The sequence below is a fragment of the Panthera pardus genome, unplaced genomic scaffold (genome assembly GCF_024362965.1).
Source record: "Panthera pardus isolate Hobbes unplaced genomic scaffold, ASM2436296v1 HiC_scaffold_17, whole genome shotgun sequence".
In the NCBI taxonomy this organism is placed as follows: domain Eukaryota; kingdom Metazoa; phylum Chordata; class Mammalia; order Carnivora; family Felidae; genus Panthera; species Panthera pardus.
In genome coordinates this window covers 51,853,741-51,878,176 of record NW_026526732.1, presented here as the reverse complement: position 1 = coordinate 51,878,176, position 24,436 = coordinate 51,853,741, and the positions used below count along the sequence as shown (strand labels likewise).

General features: G+C 37.6%; 1 protein-coding gene across 9 annotated transcripts in view; it reads right to left on the bottom strand.

The window, feature by feature from the left end:
* CDK19 (cyclin dependent kinase 19) overlaps positions 1–24,436 on the bottom strand; it is a 191,823-nt gene that overhangs the window by 110,850 nt on the left and 56,537 nt on the right. For 4 of the 9 annotated variants that reach the window (XM_019443090.2, XM_019443092.2, XM_019443098.2 and 1 more), the window contains 2 exons: positions 23,875–23,943; positions 7,226–7,301 (listed from right to left, as the gene is read on the bottom strand). In XM_019443090.2, the coding sequence (XP_019298635.1) occupies positions 7,226–7,301; positions 23,875–23,943 (145 nt within the window). Of the gene's footprint in view, positions 1–7,225; positions 7,302–23,832; positions 23,855–23,874; positions 23,944–24,436 lie in introns of those variants that run through there. The other 5 variants (XM_019443091.2, XM_019443093.2, XM_019443094.2 and 2 more) reach the window with 2 other exon arrangements.

The following is a 24,436-nucleotide window of genomic DNA, read 5'->3' as shown; positions in this document are numbered from 1 at the left end:
GCAAGGGAGGTGAAGAAATGGTGGCAAGTCTTTTAACTGCCACTCCACCATGCCTGCTCTGTGCTAGGCAGGGGCAGTCCACCTGTTACCAGTCATCAGGAGAGCATCAATGCTGGGGTGCCAGTGGTTACATACGCTCTGGAAAAAACTATACAGAAATGAATGAGGAAGTGGCAAACGAAAACCAGCAGTCAGAAAGACAGCAGTCTGACAGGAAGTCAGGTTTTCTCGAGTTCTCTTCCTGCCTCAGCCAATGCCCTCTGCCCTACTTCCCCTGACTAATTTTCCTTTAAGTCTGTCTTCACTTTCTTTCAGAATATCTCAATATTTTGAAGAGTACTCATGAGGGTTTTTTTTAAAGACTGTATTTATTTTTTAAAATGTTTATTTATTTTGAGAGAGACAGAGTATGTGTATGCAAGTGGGAGAGGGGCAGGGAGAGAGGGAGAGAGAGAATCCCAAGCAGACTCTGTGCTGTCAGTGCTGAACTCAACGCAGGACTCAATCTCACGAACCATAAGATCATGATCTGAGCCAAAATCTCGTTGAAACCTTAACTGGCTGAGCCACCCAGGCACCTGAAGATTTTATTTTTAAGTAATGTCTACACCCAACATGGGGCTCGAACTCACAACCCCAAGATCAAGAGTCGCATTCTCTACTGACTGAGCCAGCCAGCTACTCCCTCGGGAGTTAGATTTTTAAATCTTTCTTACAGCCCACAGAACCTAGTATGATGAGTAAATGTTCTACCAATTTATTTTGATAGTTGAAATTTACCTTTGTATCACTCCAGATAAAATTACATGTTATATAAAATTAATGGAATCTCCACTCTTATGGGGGAAAAAATCTTCTATATTTTTGCAAAGAAAAAAAGTCTAGAAGACTATACACAAAATGTTAATAGTGAGTATGTCTAACTTAGCATAATAGATGCTTTCAACATGCTTTTCCCATACTGTCTGAGAATTTTATCTTCTTTCTTTTAAGTCTATTTATTCAAGTAATCTCTACTCCCAATGCAGGGCTCAAACATACGACCTGGAGATCAAGAGTTGCATGCTCCTTAGACTGAACCAGCCAGGCACCCCCTGTCTGAGAATTTTATAATGAACATATTTGAATTTCATAACCAGGAAGCTAATTAATGAGATGTGAATTAATGGCACTCACCACATTTCTAATCCAGCAACCTTATGATTACATAAGACACAAAGGTAATAAACTTTACATTAGAACTTCCCTTTAATCTCAGGCTAAAAATGTTAATGTTCACATGTTCCTGATATGTCCATCACCCAGAATTACTCCCTGTGATGGCATATCATAAACTGGAAGCACTATACACAAGTACAAATAAGGTTCAAATGAAATTTAAATGTGATATGGCTGGGACGCCTGGGTGGCTCAGTCAGTTAAGCATCCGACTGCGGCTCAGGTCACAATCTCACAGTTCATGAGTTTGAGCCCCACATCAGGCTCTGTGCTGACAGCTCAGAGCCTGGAGCCTACTTCAAATTCTGTGTCTCCCTCTCTCTCTGTCCCTTCCCTGCTCACACTCTATCTCTCTCTCTTTCAAAAATATATAAACATTAAAAAAATTTTTTTTATGTGATATGGCATTCTTTATAAATGAGACTTGAAGTAATAACACATCTTTTAAAAAATTTTTTTATGTTTATTTATTTCTGAGAGAGAGAGAGAGAGAGAGAGAGAGCATGAGCAGGGGAGGAGCAGAGAGAAAGGGAGACACAGAATCTGAAGCAGGCTCCAGGTTCTAAGCTGCCAGCACAGAGACTGATGCAGGACTTCAACCCACAAGCCCTGAGATCATGACCTGAGTTGGAGTCAGACACTTACCTGACCAAGTCACCCAGGCACCCAACACATTGTAGTTCTTAAACATCTTCCCATTCTGTACACATTCTTCCAAGTTCATTCCATGGCTGCAAGTTCTTTGACTTCTTTTCTCATCTTCCAACCCTGCTCTCTGAAATTCTATGGACAACAGTTCCACCATTTTGGAGTAATGAGTGAAATGTTCCTAATGTTCTCCACATGAAGAGCCTCTTGCCTATGTGAGACTATATGAACTAGAAAATACTAGGAGTTATATATATCATGGGATAGAGAAGAAAAAAAGCAGAAACAAGCTCTATCTACACTTTAATTTATGGTGTTGTCTACATTCTCCTCCATCTAGCCATCCCTCTTCACCCCTTGACTCTCAACCAGCTTACGCTCTCTGTTCTACCAAGTCAAACAGAAAAATCCAATTCTGCCTTCTTACACTGGGCTGCTAATGAAGAGAACTGTACAATCCTGCAGACTGGTCCCATGACTCACCACCTACTTTAGATGGACTACAATGCTTCTATAATCTTATCTTTGATCAGCAAATTTTCACATATCCTTCATCAATTACCTCAAAGGCTCATCGCTTAACAGCACACCCACAAGAAAGAGGCACACAAAAATGTAACTACCTCATCATCCCCCTAGCAAACTGACATACGTTGACACTATCCTGTCTTCTTTCACTGGAGTTTCAGAAGACAAACTAGCTGTTCCATTTCCTATTCAAGGTCAAGACCTCCAGCTATGCTTGTGATCCACTGGTTTTTACAAATTCCTCATTTACAGACCCTTTACCCACTAATAAACCCATATAGCTTTATTGGTTCTCCCCCAAATTTTAAGCATAGCATTTATGAGCTTTTTTTGTACTACACACCCATGAAACCATCATGACAATCAATATGATGAAGACTTACATTCTCCAAAGACACCTCATACTCCTTTGTAATATTTCCTCGTTTCCATTCCCATCCTCAGGCAATCACTGACCTACTATCTACCACGATAGATTACTTTGCATTTTCTCGAATTTTCTATAAATGGAAGTGGGTAGGAAAAATAGAACTATGGGGAAAAAGACTGTTAGCTATGCCCATGTGCAGAGCTGTGGGCATGTCCAGGAAATAGCTAAAAAAGGCTCTAATTTCTCACCTCTTAAGGCTATACCAACACGATATGAAGGCTAGAGCAGAGTCTCAAATTAAACAGCAATAAGTCACCACTACATACCTATTACAATGGTTAATATCCAGAACACAATGCTAGCAAGGATGGAGAGCAACAGGAATTTTCATTCATTGCTGGTGGGAATACAAAATGATAGAGCCACTTTGGATGATAGTTTTGTGGTTTCTTACAAAAGTACACAAACTCTTTCCATACAATCCAGCAATTGTGCTCTTGGGGGTTTACCCAAAAGAACTGAAAGTTATGTCTACAAAAAGCCTGCACACAATGTTTACAGCAGCTCTACTCATAATTGCCAAAACTCGGAAGCAACCAAGATGTATTTCAGTAGATGAATGGATACACAAATTATAGTACACCCAGACAATGGAATATTATTTAGTGCTAAAAAGAAATGAGCTACCAAGCCATGAAAAAGATGGAGGAACGTGAAATGTCCATTACCAAGTCCAAGAAGCCAATCTGAAAAGGTTACACTCTATGATTCCAACTATATGACATTGTGGAAAAGACAAAACCTGAAAATAGTAAAAGGATCAGTAGTTTCCAGGGGCCAGGGAGGGGGTGGGGGGAGGTATAGGATAAACGGTAGAGCATAAATGATTTTTAAGGCAGTGGAACTATTCTGTATGCTACAATAATGGAAGATACATATCATTAAACATTTGTTTAAACCCACAGAACATACCATACCAAGAGTGAACCCTAATGTAAACTATGAATTCTGGATATCAACATAGGTTCAACAATTATAACAAATGTACCACTCTGGTGGGGGATATTGATAATGAGGTAGGCTATGCATGTATGGAATAGGGAATATATGGGAAATCTCTAGACTTTCTACTCAATTTTGCTATAAACTTAAAACTGCTCCAAAAAATAAAGTCTGTTAAAAAGAAACATATGGCAGGGTACCTGGGTGGCTCAGTCAGTTGAGTGTCTGACTCTTGGTTTGGGCTCAGGTCATAATCCTAGGGTCATGGCATTGAATCCCACATTGTACACTATGCAGAGCAGGGAGTCTGCTTGAGGCGCTCTCTCTCTCTCTCCCTCTCTGTCTCTCTCTCTCTCTCTCTCTCTCCCCCTCTCCCTCTGTCCCTCTCCCCAGTTCATGCTTGTTCTCTCTCCCTCTCTAAAAGAAATTTAAAAACAAGAAGAAGAAAGAAGTATATGGCAATCTTGGAGTTGAAAAGTACAATAACTAAAATAAAAATTTCAGCAGCATATTGGAGTTGGCAGAACAAAGAATAAGCAAACTTGAAGGTAAGCAATATAAAGTATCTGTATGATAAATAGAAATATATAATTAGGAAAAATAAACAGAGCCTCTGAAACCTATAGGACACCATCAAGCCTATAAACGTGTATATGATGGGAGTCTTAAGAAGAAAGGAGAGAAAGAAAGAGGCAGAAAGAACATCTGAAGAAATGATGGCTGAAAACTTCCAAAATTAGATGAAAAACAGTAATCTACACATTCAAGAACTCAACAAACTCCAAACAGAATCTACACTTACACACATATAATCAAACTGTCAAAAGACAAAAAGAGAATCTTGAAAGCAACAGGAAAAATAACTCCTCATGTACAAGAGATTCTCATAAAATTAACTAGTGACATCTCATTAGAAACTATGGAGACCAGAATGCAGTGGGTTAATATAGCCAAAGTGATGAGAAAAAGACTGTCAAACAAGAATTCTATATCCAGCAAAACTATCCTGCAAAAATCAAACGTGAACCAGGTGAGGAAGGAAAACAGAAGAAGCAATTATGACATTCCCAAATACAAAAATGAGAGACAATTCATCACTAGCAGATCTGTTTTATAAAAATATACTAAATGGAGACCTTCAGTTAAAATGAAAGGACTACAGACATTAATTCACCTACACAGAAAATAAAGAGCTCTGGTAAAGAGGAAAACATGGATTAAAAAAAAAAAAAAAAAAAAGCACAAACATATTTTTGTTTGTAACTTTTTTTCTTCTGTATGATTGAAAGACAACTACATAAAGTAATAATTATACAACTGTGTTAGCAGGTTTATAATGTCCAAAGAAGGATGTATGCACTTAGCCACTACATAATAACATCCATGTAAACTTGTGTCAAAATCACTATCACATTGGGGCTAGGTCACTTAGGTAGTGATAAAATACTATTCAATCTAGAAACTACATACTTTCTGAAGGTCTTTTAAGCAAATTCTCAATAAAAATATGAAGACTGTGAGGGGTCATGCTTTTCCAGCTTCTGCACAGCAAAATAAACAATCAACAAAATGAAAAGGTAATGTACAGAATGGGAGAAAATATTCGCAAACCATACATCTAATAAAAAGTTAATGTCCAAAATATATCAGAAACTCCTACAACTCAATAGCAAAAAAGAAAGAAAAAATAGGCAGAGGAACTAAACAGACATTTTTCCAAAGACAAAATGCAAATGGCCAACAGGTATATGAAAAGGTGCTCAATATTGTTAATCATCAAGGAAGTGAAAAGCAAAACCACTTCACACCTGTATAATGACTACCATCAAAAAGACAAGAGAGAACAACTGCTAGTGAGAATGCAGAGAAAAGGTACCCATGGAGTCCTCATCATAGAGAAGTCTCTGTTTCAAAAAGAACATCTACAACTGCGTTCTCACTTCCTAATAATTAATACCTTACATATCAGGGGTTTTTTTCCCAATGAACTCAGAAGAAGTGAACTCATGTTATACTCAATTATGGTACAATAAAATAGCAAAATTGCACACCATATTCATATTGGTTGAGATAATAATGTTTAGGATTTTAGAAAATTAAAAATCACTTACCAAATGCTTATTCTGATAGGCCATTACAAATACCACTTAATAGCTAACAGAAAACTGCCAACTTGGAATTTTTTAAACAATATACTCTAAAGCAAACTCAGGATCATGGACTGCCAGTAGAATTTTTTTATTGTTTATTCATTTATTTATTCAGCAAATATTTATGGACCACCTGCTATATGTCAAGCACTACGGTAGGAACTGAGGATGAAAAGACAGAGTCCCTGCCCCTTAAAGTGTGCACAGTCTAGTGAGAAGTTCCCATTCCGAAAGCAAAGAGTTTATGACTAGAAGAGACTTTATAATTCCCTTATTTCACAAATAAGGAAACTGGCACTCATAGCTAATTAGCCATTCAGGCCAACAGACACTTAGGTCTACAGATTTCCTGCCTCATGTGTTCTTTGCACTACACTTTTCTTTGACCAAGAGTGATGATGGAGTACATCCATTTGCGTGATAAGAAACATGCAACTGTGGGCAGCATACGCAAGTTACCAAATTAGAAACAGAAATACCTAATGGATATAGACAATATAAATATTTAACAATTTAGAGACAAAAATCCATAATAGATATGTTATCATGATAAAGCCCCAATAAGAAACTGAAGAACTAAAATAAGAAAGAACTAAAATAAGGTAATAGTAAGCCTTCTAAGTCATAATTATGGTTTTCCCTCTGTTTACTGATCTGTTAAATGGGCATATTAAAAGTACTTATTTCATATGATTGTTGTGAAAATTAAATTAATTAATACTTGAACGCACTTAGTAAGTCTGGTACCTATTGAATACTTAGTAAATGTTAGGCATTCTTATGGACAATCACTTCTTAAACGCACAAGTATGTCATATGAAGACAAAAAAAAAAAAAGAAATGATCTTTCTTTAAGAAATTATCCTATTATTATGATAGTCTTATTTTTCTAGCAACTAGTAAAACCTAGTACTAAAACATGTATTTCAGAAAAAATATTTTATATGCACAATATCTAATAACATCACTTTCTCTATAAACATATATATATATCAGTCCTAAAATTATAAGGAAAATGGACATTAATTAAATTATTAATTATATTCATTCATAATTTAAATTAATTAAATCATCATTTAGTTCAGTATTCCCAATATTATAAATCCTAAATATCATTAAGAGAATGTTTAAAGATAACTTTCAAGTAATTAAAAAGTTTATGCAACTTTTCTCATATAAAACATCATTAAGCTAATTGACATCTTTGAAATAACTATGCATGGAATACATCAATGAAACTATTTTATATTAATATCACTCATCATCCAATATCCATAACAAAATAAATAACATATTGATATCCACTTACTGCAATCTCTCTACAAGCCGACATGGATATTCCTGTGCCTTCAATTTGCTTCAATGCATATTCCTTTTCATCTTTTCTGCATATGAACAAAAAAAATTATTTTTTCTAAACATTATTTTTAGACTCAAAATTATAACTACAAAAACAATAAAAATGCACTAGTCTCTCAGTGATATGTAAACACTCTCACTCTGCATGCACTGCTTACTGCTTCTGATAATATTTCAACTACAGAAATATGAAATACAAAAAAAAAAAATAATTCATGTCACAATGAAAACACTAGACAGAGCCAAAATACAAAATTCAAAATTGAAACAGGATACTAAACACAGCACTAGTTTCAAAAAGTAAACAAGCATAAATATAAACTCAAGCATATTGCAAGATAATTCTACTGCTGTCTTAATTATCTGGAATCTATGAAAGCATTCTGTTATAAACATTAACTGCAAAAATAAATGATAGATGCAAACTTCTATATTTGTTTAAAGTAACTTTATAGTATAAGATCTATTTAATAGGAAGGAAGAACTATAGCCATTTGGACACCCTAGTTCTAACCTAGGATAGGGGGCATTCAAAAGCCATAAGACCTCAACCAAAAGCCTTGGAAAGACTTTAAAACTCTAGCCACCAACATCTCATTCTCACGAACTCCAGGAAATCCTAGTAGTTACAGCGAATTTTCCAAATAATGTAGGTAGGTTTAGGAATCCTGGGAAATGCCAGTAGTTACCAGGGTGCTCAACCAAGGGAAGACAGCAGTTCAATAATGGTGATACCCTCCATGAAAAAACAGTATCACATGAGCGGCCAGAGAACACAATATTCATGGGGTATTGACACCAGAACCAGCCACAGCGAAATGTCAAAAACGTGGTTCATATTGTGGGTTGTTCTAATAAAAGTATCGTCCGTGCCCTCGGAGTTTTGTCTTTGATTATTACTGGAGCCTCAACAAGCTTTATCATGTCATGATGGTTCTCTCAAATGATAGCACCTAAATGGTGCCACCTTGGTCCTATGTACCTATTCCTTATTTTCCCCATTCTGTGTTTACTAGCAGATGAAGCAGTTTAAGAGGTTTTTGATAATATGCATTTTAAAACATCATTTTACGCGCCTTTTAAAGATTTTTCACAATCATCTATGTTTTGGGCAAGTAAGTGAATTATAGTTACTTCCTCCCATAATCCGTTTGAAAATTACATCCACTTTTCTTCCACTATATGGCATTCAGGAAATAATTAAGCCTCATTTTAACAAACAGAAAACACACCAGATACATCAACAGAATAGACTGTTATGCAATTATTAAAATGATAATCATGACTGTCATCAGAAACATGAAAAATGTTTACTATTAGTGAGAAAACACATATTCTACCATATAAAAATATACATATATATAGACATATGCTGAAAATGATATAAAAAATGAAAATCAGTTGTGTTGAATGTAGGAACTTAAGCTAATTAACTTTCGTGCTAATGTTATATTGTCTTTTAAATCAGAATTAGAGGGAAAAAGAAAAATGCCAAAATAATCTGACCCTCTGAAAACAGTCCCCTATTAAAACAGTCTTCAGTATTTTCAAAGTAATATCTTAGTCATGTTTTAAAAAGCAAAGTCAAAACTAGGGAAAGTTTAAGTGATCATTTTATCCTTTTCCTCTATCCTGTTTCCTCCAAACATAAAGCTAGACTTTTTTCAGACCAGCCAGAAGCCACTAAGAAGTACACACAGCAGGTGACTGAATGTAATTAAAGCCAAATGTCCCCACCACCTTAAATGTATGTGTGGGTATGTGTGGGCATGCGTGGAGAACACTTATATCTGAGATGCTTAACGCAATGCTTACAATGTGAATTTCACATTTAGTAATTAATTTAACTACCAAGTATATACTGCTAAGTATTTAAGAAATGTATTAAATTCTGAAAACAAAATTACATAAGCTTTTTGGCAAAACTTTCAATGAAATCATAATTTTTTTAAACAAAAATATTTCAATCCCCAGTTCCCTAAATGAAGTGCTCCAGAAGCTCATGTAATTGCATGGTTTTATTTTTAATACAGTAAAGAATATTACACAATCTGGATAGGTTATCGTTGCTATGGAAACTATAAGATTTTTTTTTTGCAGTAAGTCAAAAAGTGCAAAATTAACACATCACATTAATGACTTTTGAATTTCACATCCAGTCTGTCAAAAGAATTTGAAAGCTTGAGCAGAAGAAACTGAAGCATGGGCCTTTACTATGAATTATATGAATGGGATCTAGGAACAAACCCGGTAATTATTTCACTTAATAAGTTTAAATATAACTTCCATCTATTAAATTAGCTAAATACTCAAAGATCTGCAAACTTAAGATTTACCTGCAGCTTTGGAATTGAGGGGGAAAAAAGTGCGTGTATCCTGACCGTTTCTCTTGTGTATTAACTGTCAGACAGTAAGTGATAATGTGTCACCTCTGAGGTTCAAAGGTTACAAAGAAGTGGCAGAACCCAGCAGGCACATGGGACTCACGTTCACCACTGTACTATGTCAATGCCAGTCTTTGGTCAGATGCCAATAACTTAGTTTTGAAAACTACAGATGCGTCCTTTCCCACAATGCCCACAAACATTTCAATGATTAGCACATGGGGCAGAGAGACTTTATTGCTCTCAGTCGATGGGAGTGTTGCCCCTCTTGGGAACCTTCTCCAAGTGGTGATAATTCATACCCCAAAGCTTATGTGTCTCAGACACACATAACATTAAGTATCATAAAGATATAATTTGTTCTTTTATATGACAAGGCTGAAAAGCAGGTGAACCTAGTGAACCTGCCCTGCACTGCTATGACAGCCTGGCTTTTAGAGGCAGCTTACTTCTTTCTTAAAAGCATGTCAAAAAAAAAAAAACAAAAACAAAAACAAAAAAAACAAAAAAAAAGCATGTCAACATTACTTTTACTTTTAAATAAAATACTTTATTATTGGGGTGCCTGGATGGCTCAGTCGGTTGAGCGTCCGACTTCGGCTCAGATCATGATCTCACAGTTTGTGAGTTCGAGTCCCGCATCAGGCTCTGTGCTGACAGCTCAGAGCCTGGAGCCTGCTTGGGATTCCACGTCTCCTCTTCTCTCTGACCCTCCCCTGCTCATGCTCTGTCTCTCCGTAATAAATAAACGTTAAAAAAAAATTTATAAAAAAATAAAATACTTTATTATTTACTGTAATAAAGACAGACAAAGCAATTGTAAAATCTTCAGAGAAACTGCTTTCTAAATTTTAGTGCACATTAAGTATTATGGTTAGAGTAACTACTTATTGAAAATAATCAAAGGAAAAAATTTTTAAAAAAGGTGGGGGGGGGGGGAGGCGGGCACTGGCGTCTCTCAAGTGGTGAAGTATCTGACTGCAGCTCAGGTCATGATCTCCCGGTCCGTGAGTTCGACCCCTGCATCAGGCTCTGTGCTGCAGCTTGGAGCCTGGAGCCTGAAGCCTGCTTCAGATTCTGTGTCTCCCTCTCTCTCTGCCCCTCCCCACTCATGCTCAGTCTCTGTCTCTCAAAAATGAATAAATGTTTTAAAAGATTTAAAAAAAAAAAGAAAAAAGAAAGGAGGTTACTAAATAAATCCAGGAAGAATCAAAAATATATAAATCTTGGGGCGCCTGGGTGGCTCAGTCGGTTAAGTGTCTGACTTCGGCTCAGGTCATGCATGATCTCACTGTCTATGGGTTCTAGCCCCACATCGGGCTCTGTGCTGACAGCTCAGAGCCCGGAACCTCCTTCAGATTCTGTGTCTCCTCCTCTCTCTGCCCCTCCCATGCTCATGCTCTCTGTCTCTCAATAATAAATAAATGTTAAAAAAAAATTAAAATATATATATATATATATATATATATATATATAAATCTGTAACATAAACATGGATATATTTAATATGTAACTTTTTAAATTTAAAGACATTTCTTCTATATGGCTGTAATGTATATCAAAACCATGTGGGCTTCGCTCTCAGTAGTGACAAAGAAAAACAATTATTCAACAGGAACATTATGTAATAACAAAACAGAAAAACAAATTTGGCAGAGACTGCAATTCTATTAAATTTTCCATCGGAGACACTATGTTCTGGAAAACCCGTGATGCAAGCAATTCTATAGTTAGTAGAAAATATAAGAAGCACGTATTTGCACAAATTGTAGAAACTGTTGTCTTAAAATGAAAGCTTTGTCCCAGGCAGAAAACCAGGCTCAGTAGAATTTAAATGTAATTCAGGGAAGAATTTCTCAAGCCTAAAGAAGCAAGTTCAGGAACATCTCTTAAATAAAATATTAGGAACTGGTTTAACGAGAAAAGATAGTCTTATACCTTTCGTTCATGTCCTAATTTGGTGGCCAGCCTCCAATCACTTTTAGCAAGGTGAAGCAACATTCAGCAGCCTATATGTACAAGTATAGTTAAGGTCTGGCCAAAACTTTATTTCTTGGCCCAAATCATGGCCCAAAGCTTTTTGATTCCTATCAATAATACTACCAGGGCACCTGGGTGACTTAGTTGATTGAACATCCAACTCTTGATTTCGGCTCAGGCCATGATCCCAGGGTCGTGGGACTGAGCCCCGCGTCAGACTCCACACTGAGTGTGTAGCCTGCTTAAAATTCTCTCTCTCTCCCTCTGCGCCTCTCTCCAACCTGTGCTTTTTCTCACTCTCTAAAAAAATAAAAAATTAATAATAATAATAATAATAATGTGTCCAGATCAGCCCTGGACCATCTTTGGTCCTAAGGATCTATGACAGACAAAAAAAAATTAGAAGCATCTTTTAAGATAAGATGAGGAAATTCAAACTCAAGCAAGGCTGAAATAAAAATTTAAGTCTTCAAACTAACAGAGTTAAATCCTTTTGTTGTTGTTGTTTAGAAGGAAAGCCAAAAAAGGCTTACTATTTTAACATCAGCCAACAAACAACTACTGAGTAAATATTATATGTCCCAATATGTGCCAAATTCTAAGGATGAACAAAATTAGAGACTGACTACCCAGACATCATGGAGTTCACAATCTACCTGGAAAGAGATTCTGGGTGGGTAGGAAATATAAACAAATAACTCTGATATGACTTCCACTGTATCCAAGAGGTATGCATAACAGGCACAGAGAGAATGAGAACAGTATTTCTTTCAGAGCTTTAGGGAAGGTAACTTAACTACACAAGTGATGCCTTTAGGAGAGGAGTTTCCCCAGCAGAGAAGTGATGAAGGGGTCAGAGAATTGGAGGCAGAAGTATAGCATGAGAAAAATAACAGAGGAAACTACTAATATTCAGTATGGCTGGAAGCTGGGTCAGGATACCAAGGAGCAAGAGAAGGTTAGAAAAGTAAAGGGAAGGGACCCTGTGAGTCCTGCAAAAAAGCCTGTGTTTCATATATCAACAGTGGGCAGCAAAATGTTTTTAGAACAGAGAAAGTATGTGTTAACAGATCTTTGCTCACAAAGATAACTGTGGTAACTACAAACTGGTGGCAGAGCAAACATTTGGGAGTTTGCATCAAATGTCCAGATAAGATGAAGAAGCAGATAAGAACAGTAGCAGAGGAGAACAAAATGGACTCAAAAGACATTTCTGAGTCAGAACTGACAGAACTTAGTACAAATTTGATTCTGTAGGTGAAAGGAAGACTCTGAAGACAGATAAAGTTTCCAATTTGTCTAATTATGTAAACAACACCCCCACTCAGAAAAATGATGGCATGAATAAATGGAGACCAGGGAATATCAGATTTTATTGTAAAGACAATGAAAGTCATGTATGAAGATTAATCTTATTAGGAAGGACTGAGATCAGAGGTGTGAAAAACAATTAGGACATTGCAGCAATGTAAGTGTGAGCAGGTAAGGACCTGGAATAGTTTTCTACACCTTAGCTCCAAAACAGGTTTAAGACAACTCTGTTAAACCCTCTTCCTTTTAAAGATGGGGAAGCTAAGCAAGCAGCCAGGAGCAGAGCTGAGACTAAATCTTCCAGTTCCAAGTCCAACACTCTCCATAATAGAGTGGTCACAGTAAGACTGGAGAAGAGAAGGGACACTTGTGACCATCATTCTATTTTGTGTTTGTTTTGTTTTCGTTTTTGTTTTTTTAGAGAGCAAGAGCATGAGTGGAGAAGAGGGGCAGAGGGAGAAAGAAAGAATCCCATGCAGGCTCCACACTCAGCATGGAGCTCGATGCAGGACTTGATCCCACAACCCTGGGATCATGACCTAAGCAGAAATCAAGAGTCGGACACTCAACTGACTGAGCCACCCAGGTGCCTTGTGACAGTCATTGTAAAAAAAATTTAATGTTTATTTATTTTTAAGAGAGAGACAGAGAGAGAGAGTGTGAGTGGGGGAGAGGCAGAGAGAGAGGGAGACACAGAACCCAAAACAGGCTCCAGGCTCTGAGCTGTCAGCACAGAACCCATTGTGGGGCTCATAAACCCATAAACCGCAAGATCATGACCGAAGCTGAAGTCGGATGCTTAATTGACTGAGCCACCCAGGCGCCCCTTGTGACAGTCATTCTAGAAGAGCAATTGGTAGGACCAAATTAATAAGTAATGAAGATGAAGAAGGCTAAAGCAAGAAGTGTGAGGTTCTGGGCTTGGTTGATGATATCATTAATAACAAGACTTGGGCAGATCTTAGAAGGTTCTACAGCTCATTAAGGATTCTTTTAGATAGAAAGAAACTCCAGTGGGGCAACTGGGTGGCTCAGTCGGTTAAGCATCCAACTTCAGCTCAGGTCATGATCTCACGGTTCGTGAGCCCAAGTCCCACATCCAGCTCTGCACTGACAGTGAGTAGCCCGTTTGGGATTCTCTCTCTTTCTCTCTCTCTCTCTCTCTCTCTCTGTTCTCCCCGCCCCCCCCCCCCCCCTTGTGCTCTCTCTCTCCAAATAAATAAACTTAAAAAAAATGTGTTTTAATAGGGGCACCTAGGTGGCTCAGTTAAGTGTCCGACTTTGGCTCGGGTCATGATCTCACGGTTCGTGAATTTGAGCCCCGCATGGGGCTCTGTGCTGCCAGCTCAGAGCCTGGAGCCTGCTTCGCATTCTGTCTCCCTGTCTCTCTGCCCCTCTTCCGCTCATGCCCTGTCTGTCTCTCAAAAATAAATTAATTTAAAAACCATTTTAAAAAATTTTAATAAAAAACAGAATTCAGATAATGACATCATCGGAAATACAGTATCCAAGATAGTATAGTATTACCAGTTTTTATGAGTAGGTGCTATCAATAAGGGACTCTTCAAACAATATGGCACCTAAGTCTTGCCGACAAATTTTTCTTCAAGAATGCTGACATAAATCAATATCCTATCCCTTTCTTTTAATATATGGTAATTTGGCTTAGCAGATTGAAAGGCTTGCACATCACTCATGGAAAAGAAAAAGATACATGGAATAAAATTTGGAAAAACAAAACCCAAAAAAGATCATTTAGTTTTATGTTGGTATCATTCTGAGTGACCCGATACCATTGATTCAGTATTCAGCCAGCCTAATAGTAACAATTCCTTATTTGGAAACTCTTTCCTTTATAATACCATAACATTTTAAAATTTCTTACCATGAAATTTTCCGAAAATGAAAAACAAATGGCAGTGATATTCTATGTATCTGTCTACACAGCTTCAACAATGATCACCACATCACATGGCCAGTCTCAGTTCCACTGCCTCCCCTCTTCTTGATTATTTTGCAACAAAACCCGGCATGTCATTCCACTCATAAGTAGTTCAACACCATAATATTTTTAATTATCAGGAGTAGTTTTGTTTAAATAATACACTTAGAAGACGTCTGAAACATTAAAGATCTTGTCAACACAAGTTGCTCTTAATATTTTGTATTCCCCTTATTAATGGAAAATGTCAAATACTACTAGCATCTTCTTTATGCTTTCATCTATCAAATATTTCATCTACTCATTCTCTAAATACCACCAAGATACAATAATAGTCCCCTTATTCAAGTTCAGGACTCTCTTGCAACACAGAAATTTGACAAGAGTGTTTGTTTTTGTTTTGCCTTCATTCTTAGAAAAATTGTCTTTATTTAGGTTCTTTTCTCAAAAATCGATTAATGCATCTCTTTCTCTAAAAAAAAAATCCTCATTTTATACTATTCCTTCATTTAGAATTCCAATTCAGATAAACATTTACTATTTAATTTAAAGGCTCTAAAATGATAAAATTTCAGAAACTCCTATTACGGCAAATTCTTATTGCTCAGAAGTGATTTTAATTAAAACAGATCTACAGTAATGCTTTAAGATTTAAGGTGTCAAAGTGTTAAGTTTAAAATATAAATAACTGGGACGCCTAGCTGGCTCAGTTGGAAGAGTCGTGACTCTTGATCTGGGGACTGTGAGTTAGAGCCCCATGTTGGGTGTAAAAATTACTAAAAAAAAAAAAAAAAAAAATTAAAACATAAATAAGGACTGTATTACATGATTACAGAAAGTAATTATTAGCAAATATTTAGTGTAAACAAAAGCTTTAATATAAGATATTATCTTCCTAAGGAGAATTCATGAATCTCAAGTCATACTTCCTTGCTAGAGTTTAATATGGCAAGTAATGCCAGACTCTCCTTCCAGAAATATTTTACTAAGAATGTGCTATGCGCCAGGCATTGCATTGCGTTGGGCTCTAGGAACAGTAGAAGAACAAGATGATCCTTTCCCTTGTGAACCTTTACACTGAGACACACAAGCAAGTGACATGATCTGATAAGCACTATAGAAGATGCATATGCAAAGCACATCAGATAAAGAATGGAAAGAAGGCTTTGGTTCTGGTGGAGGGGATAGATAGAGGGCTATCAGCTACATAATTTTCAAAGGGAAAATGTGAGTGGACCTTAAGAGATGAGCAAGATTTCATTAAGCAGAGAAGAGGTGCCAGGGCCTTATGGACACCAGAAATGCAGGGACAGTCCGAAGATTAAAATCTAGGCTATATTCAAGAAACTGGCAGGAGACCTGCATAGCTAGAACATAATAGATGAAATAAGAGTGAAAAGAACAGAATAGAATTAGCAGAGTCTTATACAGTATGCTTATAAGTTGGCATTTTTACTGTATAATGGGAAGCCATCAGAGGCTTCCAAGCAAGAGAAACATATGATCAAACAGGTATTCTCAACAAGCAGATAGTGTGCAGGATGGATCAGCAGATTTAAAACCAGAGGTTGGGAAAACATTGTAAAAGTTCTGGCAAGCGTTGATAAGGACCAAAATCAGAGTACATATAGTTAAGAATGGAAGGAATGCATGCTAGAGGCATTCCAGAGATAGACTCATCTACTGTGGCCAAATATATATAGGCACACTGTAGGCATTAAAGAAATATTTGATGAGTAAATGTGTATGCACATGTGTGTATGTATATGAGAGAGAGCTGAACAGCCAGAAAAGCAACTGAAGATCACTGACGTTCCTAGCCAGTGTTGTCACAGTGAAAACAGGGCCATTTATACTATACCTTCTACAATCCGCCTCCTCAATAAATAATAATACCGACAATGAGCCAGTTTGCAAGTAGAGAATAAATTCATTTTGGACATGGTGATTCTGAAGTGGCTACTGGATAGCCAGAAGAAGATGAACAAAAGGTAATAACAGAAATGGAATTTGGAAAAGAAAATATTACTACACAGGCAACTGTTAAAACCATAGATGTAAATGCGATTACAAGTTGGGGCGCCTGGGTGGCTCAGTCGGTTGAGCGTCTGACTTGGGCTCAGGTCATGATCTCATGGTTTGTGAGTTCAAGCCCCATGTTGGGCTCTATGCTGACAGCTCAGAGCCTGGAGCCTGCTTCAGTTTTTGTGTCTCCCTCTCTCTCTGACCCTCCCCTGCTCGTGCTCTGTCTCTCTCTCTCTCTCTCTCTCTCTCAAAAATAAACATTAAAAAAAATATTAAAAAAAAAGAAGTAAATGTGATTACAAGAGAAAGTGCTCAGTAGAAAAAAAGAGCTGAAAATGGTGACCATTGCTCTTTCACATCATGGTACCTAATTACCAGGGTAAACTGACAGTGTTCATAGCACAGGTAAAGGGACTCATAGGCTTCCCCTGCTCCAAAACCCGCTGGTGGCCAAAGAACTTAAAGAATTAATAATAGGACCCATAACCCATTGATAGCACCCATGCCCCTGGGGTTGGTAAGCCCTTCTCTAGTAAATGCCACCTTCTAACAGGCTGCAGGAGGAGAAACTTTCAAAAGACCTTGATATTAGGCAAATCTAGATGTGAGACACTCTACAAGAAAATTGGCCTGACTCCTAAAAAGAAAAAAAAAAGGTAAAAATGGGGAAGGAGTCTATTTAAGACATGTAACAACCAAATATTGTATATGAAAATCTTGACTAGACTGTGGTTCAAATAAAAACAGCTACCCCCGAATAGCCAAAGTAATGCTGAAACAGAAAACCAAAGCTGGAGGCATCACAATTCCAGACTTCAAGCTGTATTACAAAGCTATAATCATCAAGACAGTATGGTAATGGCACAAAAACAGACACATAGGTCAATGGAACAGAATAGAGAAGCCAGAAATGGACCCACAAACGTTTGAGTCCCGCATCAGGCTCTGTGCTGACAAGTTCAAAGCCTGGAGCATGTTTGGGATTCTGTCTCCATCTCTCTAAGCTCCTCCCCAATTCAGGCATGCGCTCTCTCTCTCTCTCTCTCTCTCTCTCTCTCTCAAAAATAAACATTAAAAAAAAGTTATTTTAATTAAAAGAAAAAAGAAATGGACCCACAAACATATGGCCAACTAATCTTTAACAAAGCAGGAAAGAATATTCAATGGAAATAAGACACTCAGTTCAGCAAATGATGGTGGGAAAACTGAACAGCAACATGCAGAAGAATGGATCTGGACTATTTTCTTACACCATACACAAAAATAAACTCAAAATGGATGAAAGACCTAAATATGAGACAATAAACCATCAAAATCCTACATGAGAAAATAGGCAACAACCTCTTTGATCCAGCCACAGCAACTTCTTACTCGACACGTCTCCACAGGCAAGGCAAACAAAAGCAAAAATGAACTTTTGGAACCTCATCAAGATAAACAACTTCTGTACAGCAAAGGAAACAATCAGCAAAACTAAAAGGCAACCAAGAGAATGGGAGAAGATATTTGCAAATGACATATCAGATAAAGGGTTAGTATCTAAAATCTATAAAGAACTTACCAAACTCAACACCCAAAAAACAAAGAATCCAGTGAACAAATGGGCAAAAGACAGGAATAGACACTTTTCCAAAAAAGACATCCAGATGGTCAACCAACACATGAAAAGATGCTCAACATAACTCATCATCAGAGAAATACAAATCAAAACACAATGAGATACCACCTCACACCTGTCAGAATGGCTAAAATGGAAAACTCAGGCAACAACAGATGTTGGCGAGGATGCAGAGAAAGGGGAACCCTTTTGCACTGCTGGTGGGAATGCAAACTGGTGCAGCCACTCTGGAGAACAGTATGGAGGTTTCTCAAAACATTAAAAAAGAGAGCCACCCTACAACCCAGCAATTGCACTAGTAGGTATTTATCCAAAGAATACAAAAATGCTGATTCAAAGGGGCACATGTACTCCAGGTTTATAGTAGCACTAACAACAACAGCCAAATTACAGAAAAAGCCCAAATATACATTGACTGATGAATGGATAAAGAAGATGTGGTAAATATATACAATGGAATATTACTCAGTAATCAAAAAGAATGAAATCTTGCCATTTGCAACAACGTGGATGGAACTAGAAGTGTATGATGCTAAGCGAAATAAGTCAGAGAAAGACAAATATATGATTTCACTCATATGTGAAATTTAAGAAATAAATCAGATGAACATAGGGAAAGGGAAGGAAGAATAAGATTAAAAACAGAGAGGGAGGCAAACCATAAGAGACTCTTAAATACAGAGAACAAACTGAGGGTTACTGGAGGGGTGCCGGGTAGGAGGATGGGCTAAATGGGTGATGGCCATTAAGGAGGGCACTTGTTATATATAAGCACTGGGTTTTATACGTAAGTGACCAATCACTAAATTCTACTCCCGAAACCATTATTACACTATATGTCAACTAACTTGGATTTAAATAAAAGGAAAAAAAAACAGCTAAAAAGCTTTATTTGTAGGACAGCAGTGAAAATCCATAGACTAGATGTATTTTATCGTGGCTAATTTAATTTTTTAATTTTAATTTAATTTTATTTTTTTTTAAAGTTTCTATTTATTTATTTTGAGAGAGAGCAGAGGAAGGGCAGAGAGAAAGGGAGAGGGACAATCCCAAGCAGGCTTCATGCTGACAGCACAGAGTCCAATGCAGGGCTCAATCCAATGAACTGTGAGATCATGACCTGAGCCAAAATTGAGTCAGATGCTTAACTGACTGAGCCACTCAGGCACCCTGTGTTTTATTAATTTTCTTAAGTAGAGGATAATGGTATGATGGTTATACAGAATATCCTCATTGTCAGGAGATACACATTCAAGTACTTTGGGGTGGCATGTCATGACACTGGCAGCTTAATTTCAAATGGTCAATGTCAGCAAAAGACACACACACACACACACACAATATATATATATATATATATATATATATATATACACACACACACAGAGTGAGAGATAAAGAAATACAGAAAAATGGTAACAAGACTGAAATCTAGGTGGAGGGTGTGTGGATGTTCATTATTCTACAGTTTAAACTTTTCCGCTTTTACAAAACTTTTCTTAATTTAAAAAAAAAAACGAAGAACAAAGTAACAAGCAGTAGTTAGCAAGTTAAAAGAAAAATAAGGAAGTTGTATACAAAAGCCAAAAGACAAGTATTAAAACGTAGCTGGGCAAAAGCATCCAATGTAGAAGCAAAGACAAAGAGGAGGGAATGGAGGAAAGCTGGTCGTATTTGGCAGCTGCTGGTGTTTCACAAGACCATGGACCAGTAGATTATGCACTTTGCGCTCAAACTCTCTCAAGGACTGTACTGTACTCTACTTTGTTATTAGAATTACTTGGAATTGACTCATGTCTTTTTTCCCCATCTCCAAATGAGGAAGGAGACTATCTTACTCATTTCTCTTTATTTTTTAGGAGCTAACAAAGTGCCTTGCAAATAGTAGAAACTAAACATTTGTTGCACTGAAATAAATGTTTTTATTAGTCTCAATCAACTTAAAAAATATTTTCAGCATAATAGAAAATGTGGAAAATTTTATTTCTTTAAAAGTTTATTTGGAGAGAGAAGGGGAAAGAGAGAGAGGGAAGGAGGGAAAGAGGGAGAGAGAATGAGTAGGGGAGGGACAGACAAAGGGAGAGAGAGAGAATCCCAAGCAGGCTCCGGGCTGTCAGCACAGAGCCTGATGTGGGGCTCAATCTCATGAAACCTGGGATCCTGACCTAAGCCAAAATCAAGAGTTGGATGCTTAACCAACTGAGCCACCCAGGCTCCATTTAAATTTTTTTTTTAAGTGAACTCTACACCCAGCGTGGGGCTTGAACTTACAACCCCAATATCAAGAACCTCATGCTCTACCAACTAAGCCAGCCAGGCACCCTACAGACACCAGTAGTTTTAATGGAAAAGTCATCATATCTAAAAAAATAACCAGAAAGCAAACTATCTCCTTCTAGGAGGAAAGGAGAAAAATAGAAATTACTTTCTCATTCTCAAATCTAGCACTGTCAGGTGAGATACAAGAACAACAACTTGCTCCTTTTAGGCCCATTTTCCTATTTCTGTCTTCACAAGATCATCCCAAATCATAAGTCTCAATGAAAAATAAATACTCAAAAGACAAATTAAGAGTCAAGATTGTAACCGGGGCACAGGGGTACAAGAGCACCTGGCCCCAGGGGTCCCAAACAGAGCAGGATCAGCCACATGCAGATCTCTCTTTCACCAGAGAAAGAGAAATAAGTGGTGAGGAACAAGAAAAGAATTCTATTCCAGGAGGCCAATGCCCAGAAGACAGCGGACTAGCATCCCGAAGACTGTCTCCAAAGTGCTGAAAATACTTCCAGGTTTATATAGGGAAAATGTGGGGCAAAGATGGGCGGGTACATGCAGGTAGGCAGTGAAGGTCAAATCAATCACTGCTGGAGTCAATCACGGGTGGGGGTTTGCTGGCTCAGGGCTGCCCTCATTGCTCTAGTGGGTAGTTTCAGTTCCCATCACAGGATGCTTTGCCCTCAGGGTCTTCCGCTTGAGCCACAGACAAACTGGAAAGAACCCAACTGGAAAGTTTGAAGTCCAACCGTAGGCAGCCAAAGTCCTCTTTTAAGATGTGAAAATCAACACTTCAAATTGAAATACATGTTTTTCACCATACTACTTAAGTTTCTGCCAAACCTATACCACTGAGGAATCTTCTTTTGAGAAAATTTCAGTTTTGCATGTTTTCCTGGCTGACCTTAACTACTGTGATAATAGAAAATGTGATATTGTGATATAATAAGAAATATATATTTTGGTCTTCCTCCAGGATTCCTGGCTCATAGCTCCTAAAAGCCTTGCAATTTCCTAAGTGTTTAGAGCATAGAGTCATCTTTTATTATAATATTTGGTTTGTGTTCCTGGAATAGCTCCAGAAGGATAAAAGTGAAAGAACCGCTTTTGTTATTCATAACAAGTCCCTTTCAACTACACTGCGTTAAAGAGGTGATGCTTAGAAAGTCCCTGGATAACCACTGGATGGGGGCTGGTTGATAGGGGGAAAACCAGGTGATGAGAACTTTCACTCCACCCCTCAACAGTACCCACATCCCCAAGAAGTTGGTTGGAAGTGGAAAACCAATGGTCAACAACTTATTCCATCATGCCTACATGATGAAGCCTCCATAAAAAATCTCTGCAGTACACAGTTCTAGATTGGTCAACGGGAATACATCTGCTTGCCAGGAGGGTGGCACACCTCAAAACTCCATGGATACAAAAGTTCCTGTACTCCAGACCTTCCAGACATAGACCTAGCTCTATTTATTCTTCGTGTGGCTGTTCGTTGTATTCTTTAATATATTCTTTGTAATAAAGTAGTAATCTAGTAATGAAACTGTTTTCCTGAGTTCTGTGAGCCATTCTAGCAAATGACTGAACCTGAGGAGAGGGTCCTTGGAATTCTCAATTTGTAGCTGAGTTGGACAGAAGTTGTGGGTGACTTGAGAACCCACCACCTTCTACTGGGGTCTGAGGTTGGGGGCAATCTTGTGAGACTGAGCCCTTAGTCTGTGGAGTCTGCACCAACTTCAAGCAGTTAGTGTCAAAATTGAGTTAAATTGTAGGATATCCAGCTGGCGTTGGAGAATTTGTCAGGATGAGGGAAAAAACCCACACATCTAGTGTCAGAAGTGTTCTGGAAAGTGTCGGATTTAAGCAGAATTGTGAATAGAAAGAGAAATAGAGTTTTCCCTTTCAGACAGTCTATTTAATAATATAGTAAGTATCCCTGCTAGAACCCAAACCATTCAAACCATTATAATCCACAATCTCTGAACTACATTTGAAAGAAAAAAGAGAAATCCTTTAAAGGACTTTACTTGAAACTTTAACCAGCAAGGCACATAAATCATAAAGTAAAAAGTCAGCTCTTAGCTATTAAGATTTAATTTTCTGGAGCACCTAGGTGGTTCAGTCAGTTGAGAGTCTGACTCTTGATTTTGGCTCAGGTCATGATCCCAGGGTCTTAGGATCAAGCCCCGCATTGGGCTCTGCACTGAGTACAGAGCCTGCTTAAGATTCTTCCCCTTGCCCCTCTCCTCTACCCTTGTTCTTGCTCTAAAATTTAATTTTTTTTTTTTTTTTTTTTTTTTTTTTTTTTAGTAAAAAAAGAATTAGGGGCATCTGGGTGGCTCAGTCAGTTGAGCGTCCAACTTCGGCTCAGGTCATGATCTTGCGGTCTGTAGATTCAAGCCCCATGTTGGGCTCTGTGCTGACAGCTCAGAGCCTGGAGCCTGCTTTGGATTCTGTATCTCCTTCTCTCTCTCTCTCTCTCTCTCTACCTCCGCTGCTTACCCTCTGTCCCTCTCAGAAATAAATATTTTTTTAAAAAAGAATTAATTTTCTTTTAAAAGTTTCCATGAACAAAAACTAATTGGTTGTATAAAAAATCAGGTAAACCTAATGTTGTCAAATGATCCATTTCATAAGAATGTCAACCTAAGATCAAATTTTAGTCACTAAAAAGCTAAAAAACAAGAAGTTAGAAATATAAAGCTGCTGCTCATCCAAGAAAAAAGATAAATACCAACAATAAGAGCCAGCCAAATCAACTTGGAGGGAAACAATATTTTTTCTGTTATCATTACATCACCTTTAAAACATAAAAATTAATATAATCCAATAGCACAGCACATTTATAATAAGAGTTGTAATAATAGCTACATTTACATAGTACTTAGTACGAGGCAGGCACCACTTTAAGAGTCTCAACTGTATTAACTCTTCTAATCCTCACAATATGCTGTGAAGCAGATACTATCACCATCTCACTGTACAGAGGAGGACACTGAAAACAGGGAGGTTAAGTAACTCACTCCAGATCACACAGCTAGGTAAGTGGCAGATTCAGGATTCACCTGGATCTAGGAAGTCTGTGTCCAGAGTCTGTGCTTTTAATCACGATAGCTTCATTTCTTGTTTCCCTTCTGGAAAAAGGGAATAGCATGTGTCAGATGCAGAAGAGTAAGATGCATTGGAAGTTCAGCAAGGCTGGTTGAAAACAGGTGAAAGCAAGTTAAAGCTGAAGGAGAAAAGAGGCAGGGCCAGAGCAAACAGAGCAGGTGAACCACATTAAGGAAACTGGACTTAATCCAAGAAAAGAAGGTTTTAAGCAATCTGTGTGTTTGTGATTCCGTGTTTCAGGTAAATTGAAGTTGAAAGGACTGTGGTATTGTCTAAATGGAGATGCCCAAAAGGCATTTGGATGAACCAGTATCTTAGAAGGGAGATGTGGACAGGAGATGGAGAGGTGAAAGCATTTAGAAAATGAAAGCATGAGAATAGCAGAGGACAGAACTCTGAAGAACATCATTGAAGAAAAAGGATCCTACAGTATTAACAATGTAAACTACGTGATTTGGTGCTTAGCACTGCTAAGTGGTTTCTAATTATTTACTTTACGCTTCTCTTTCCAAGTAA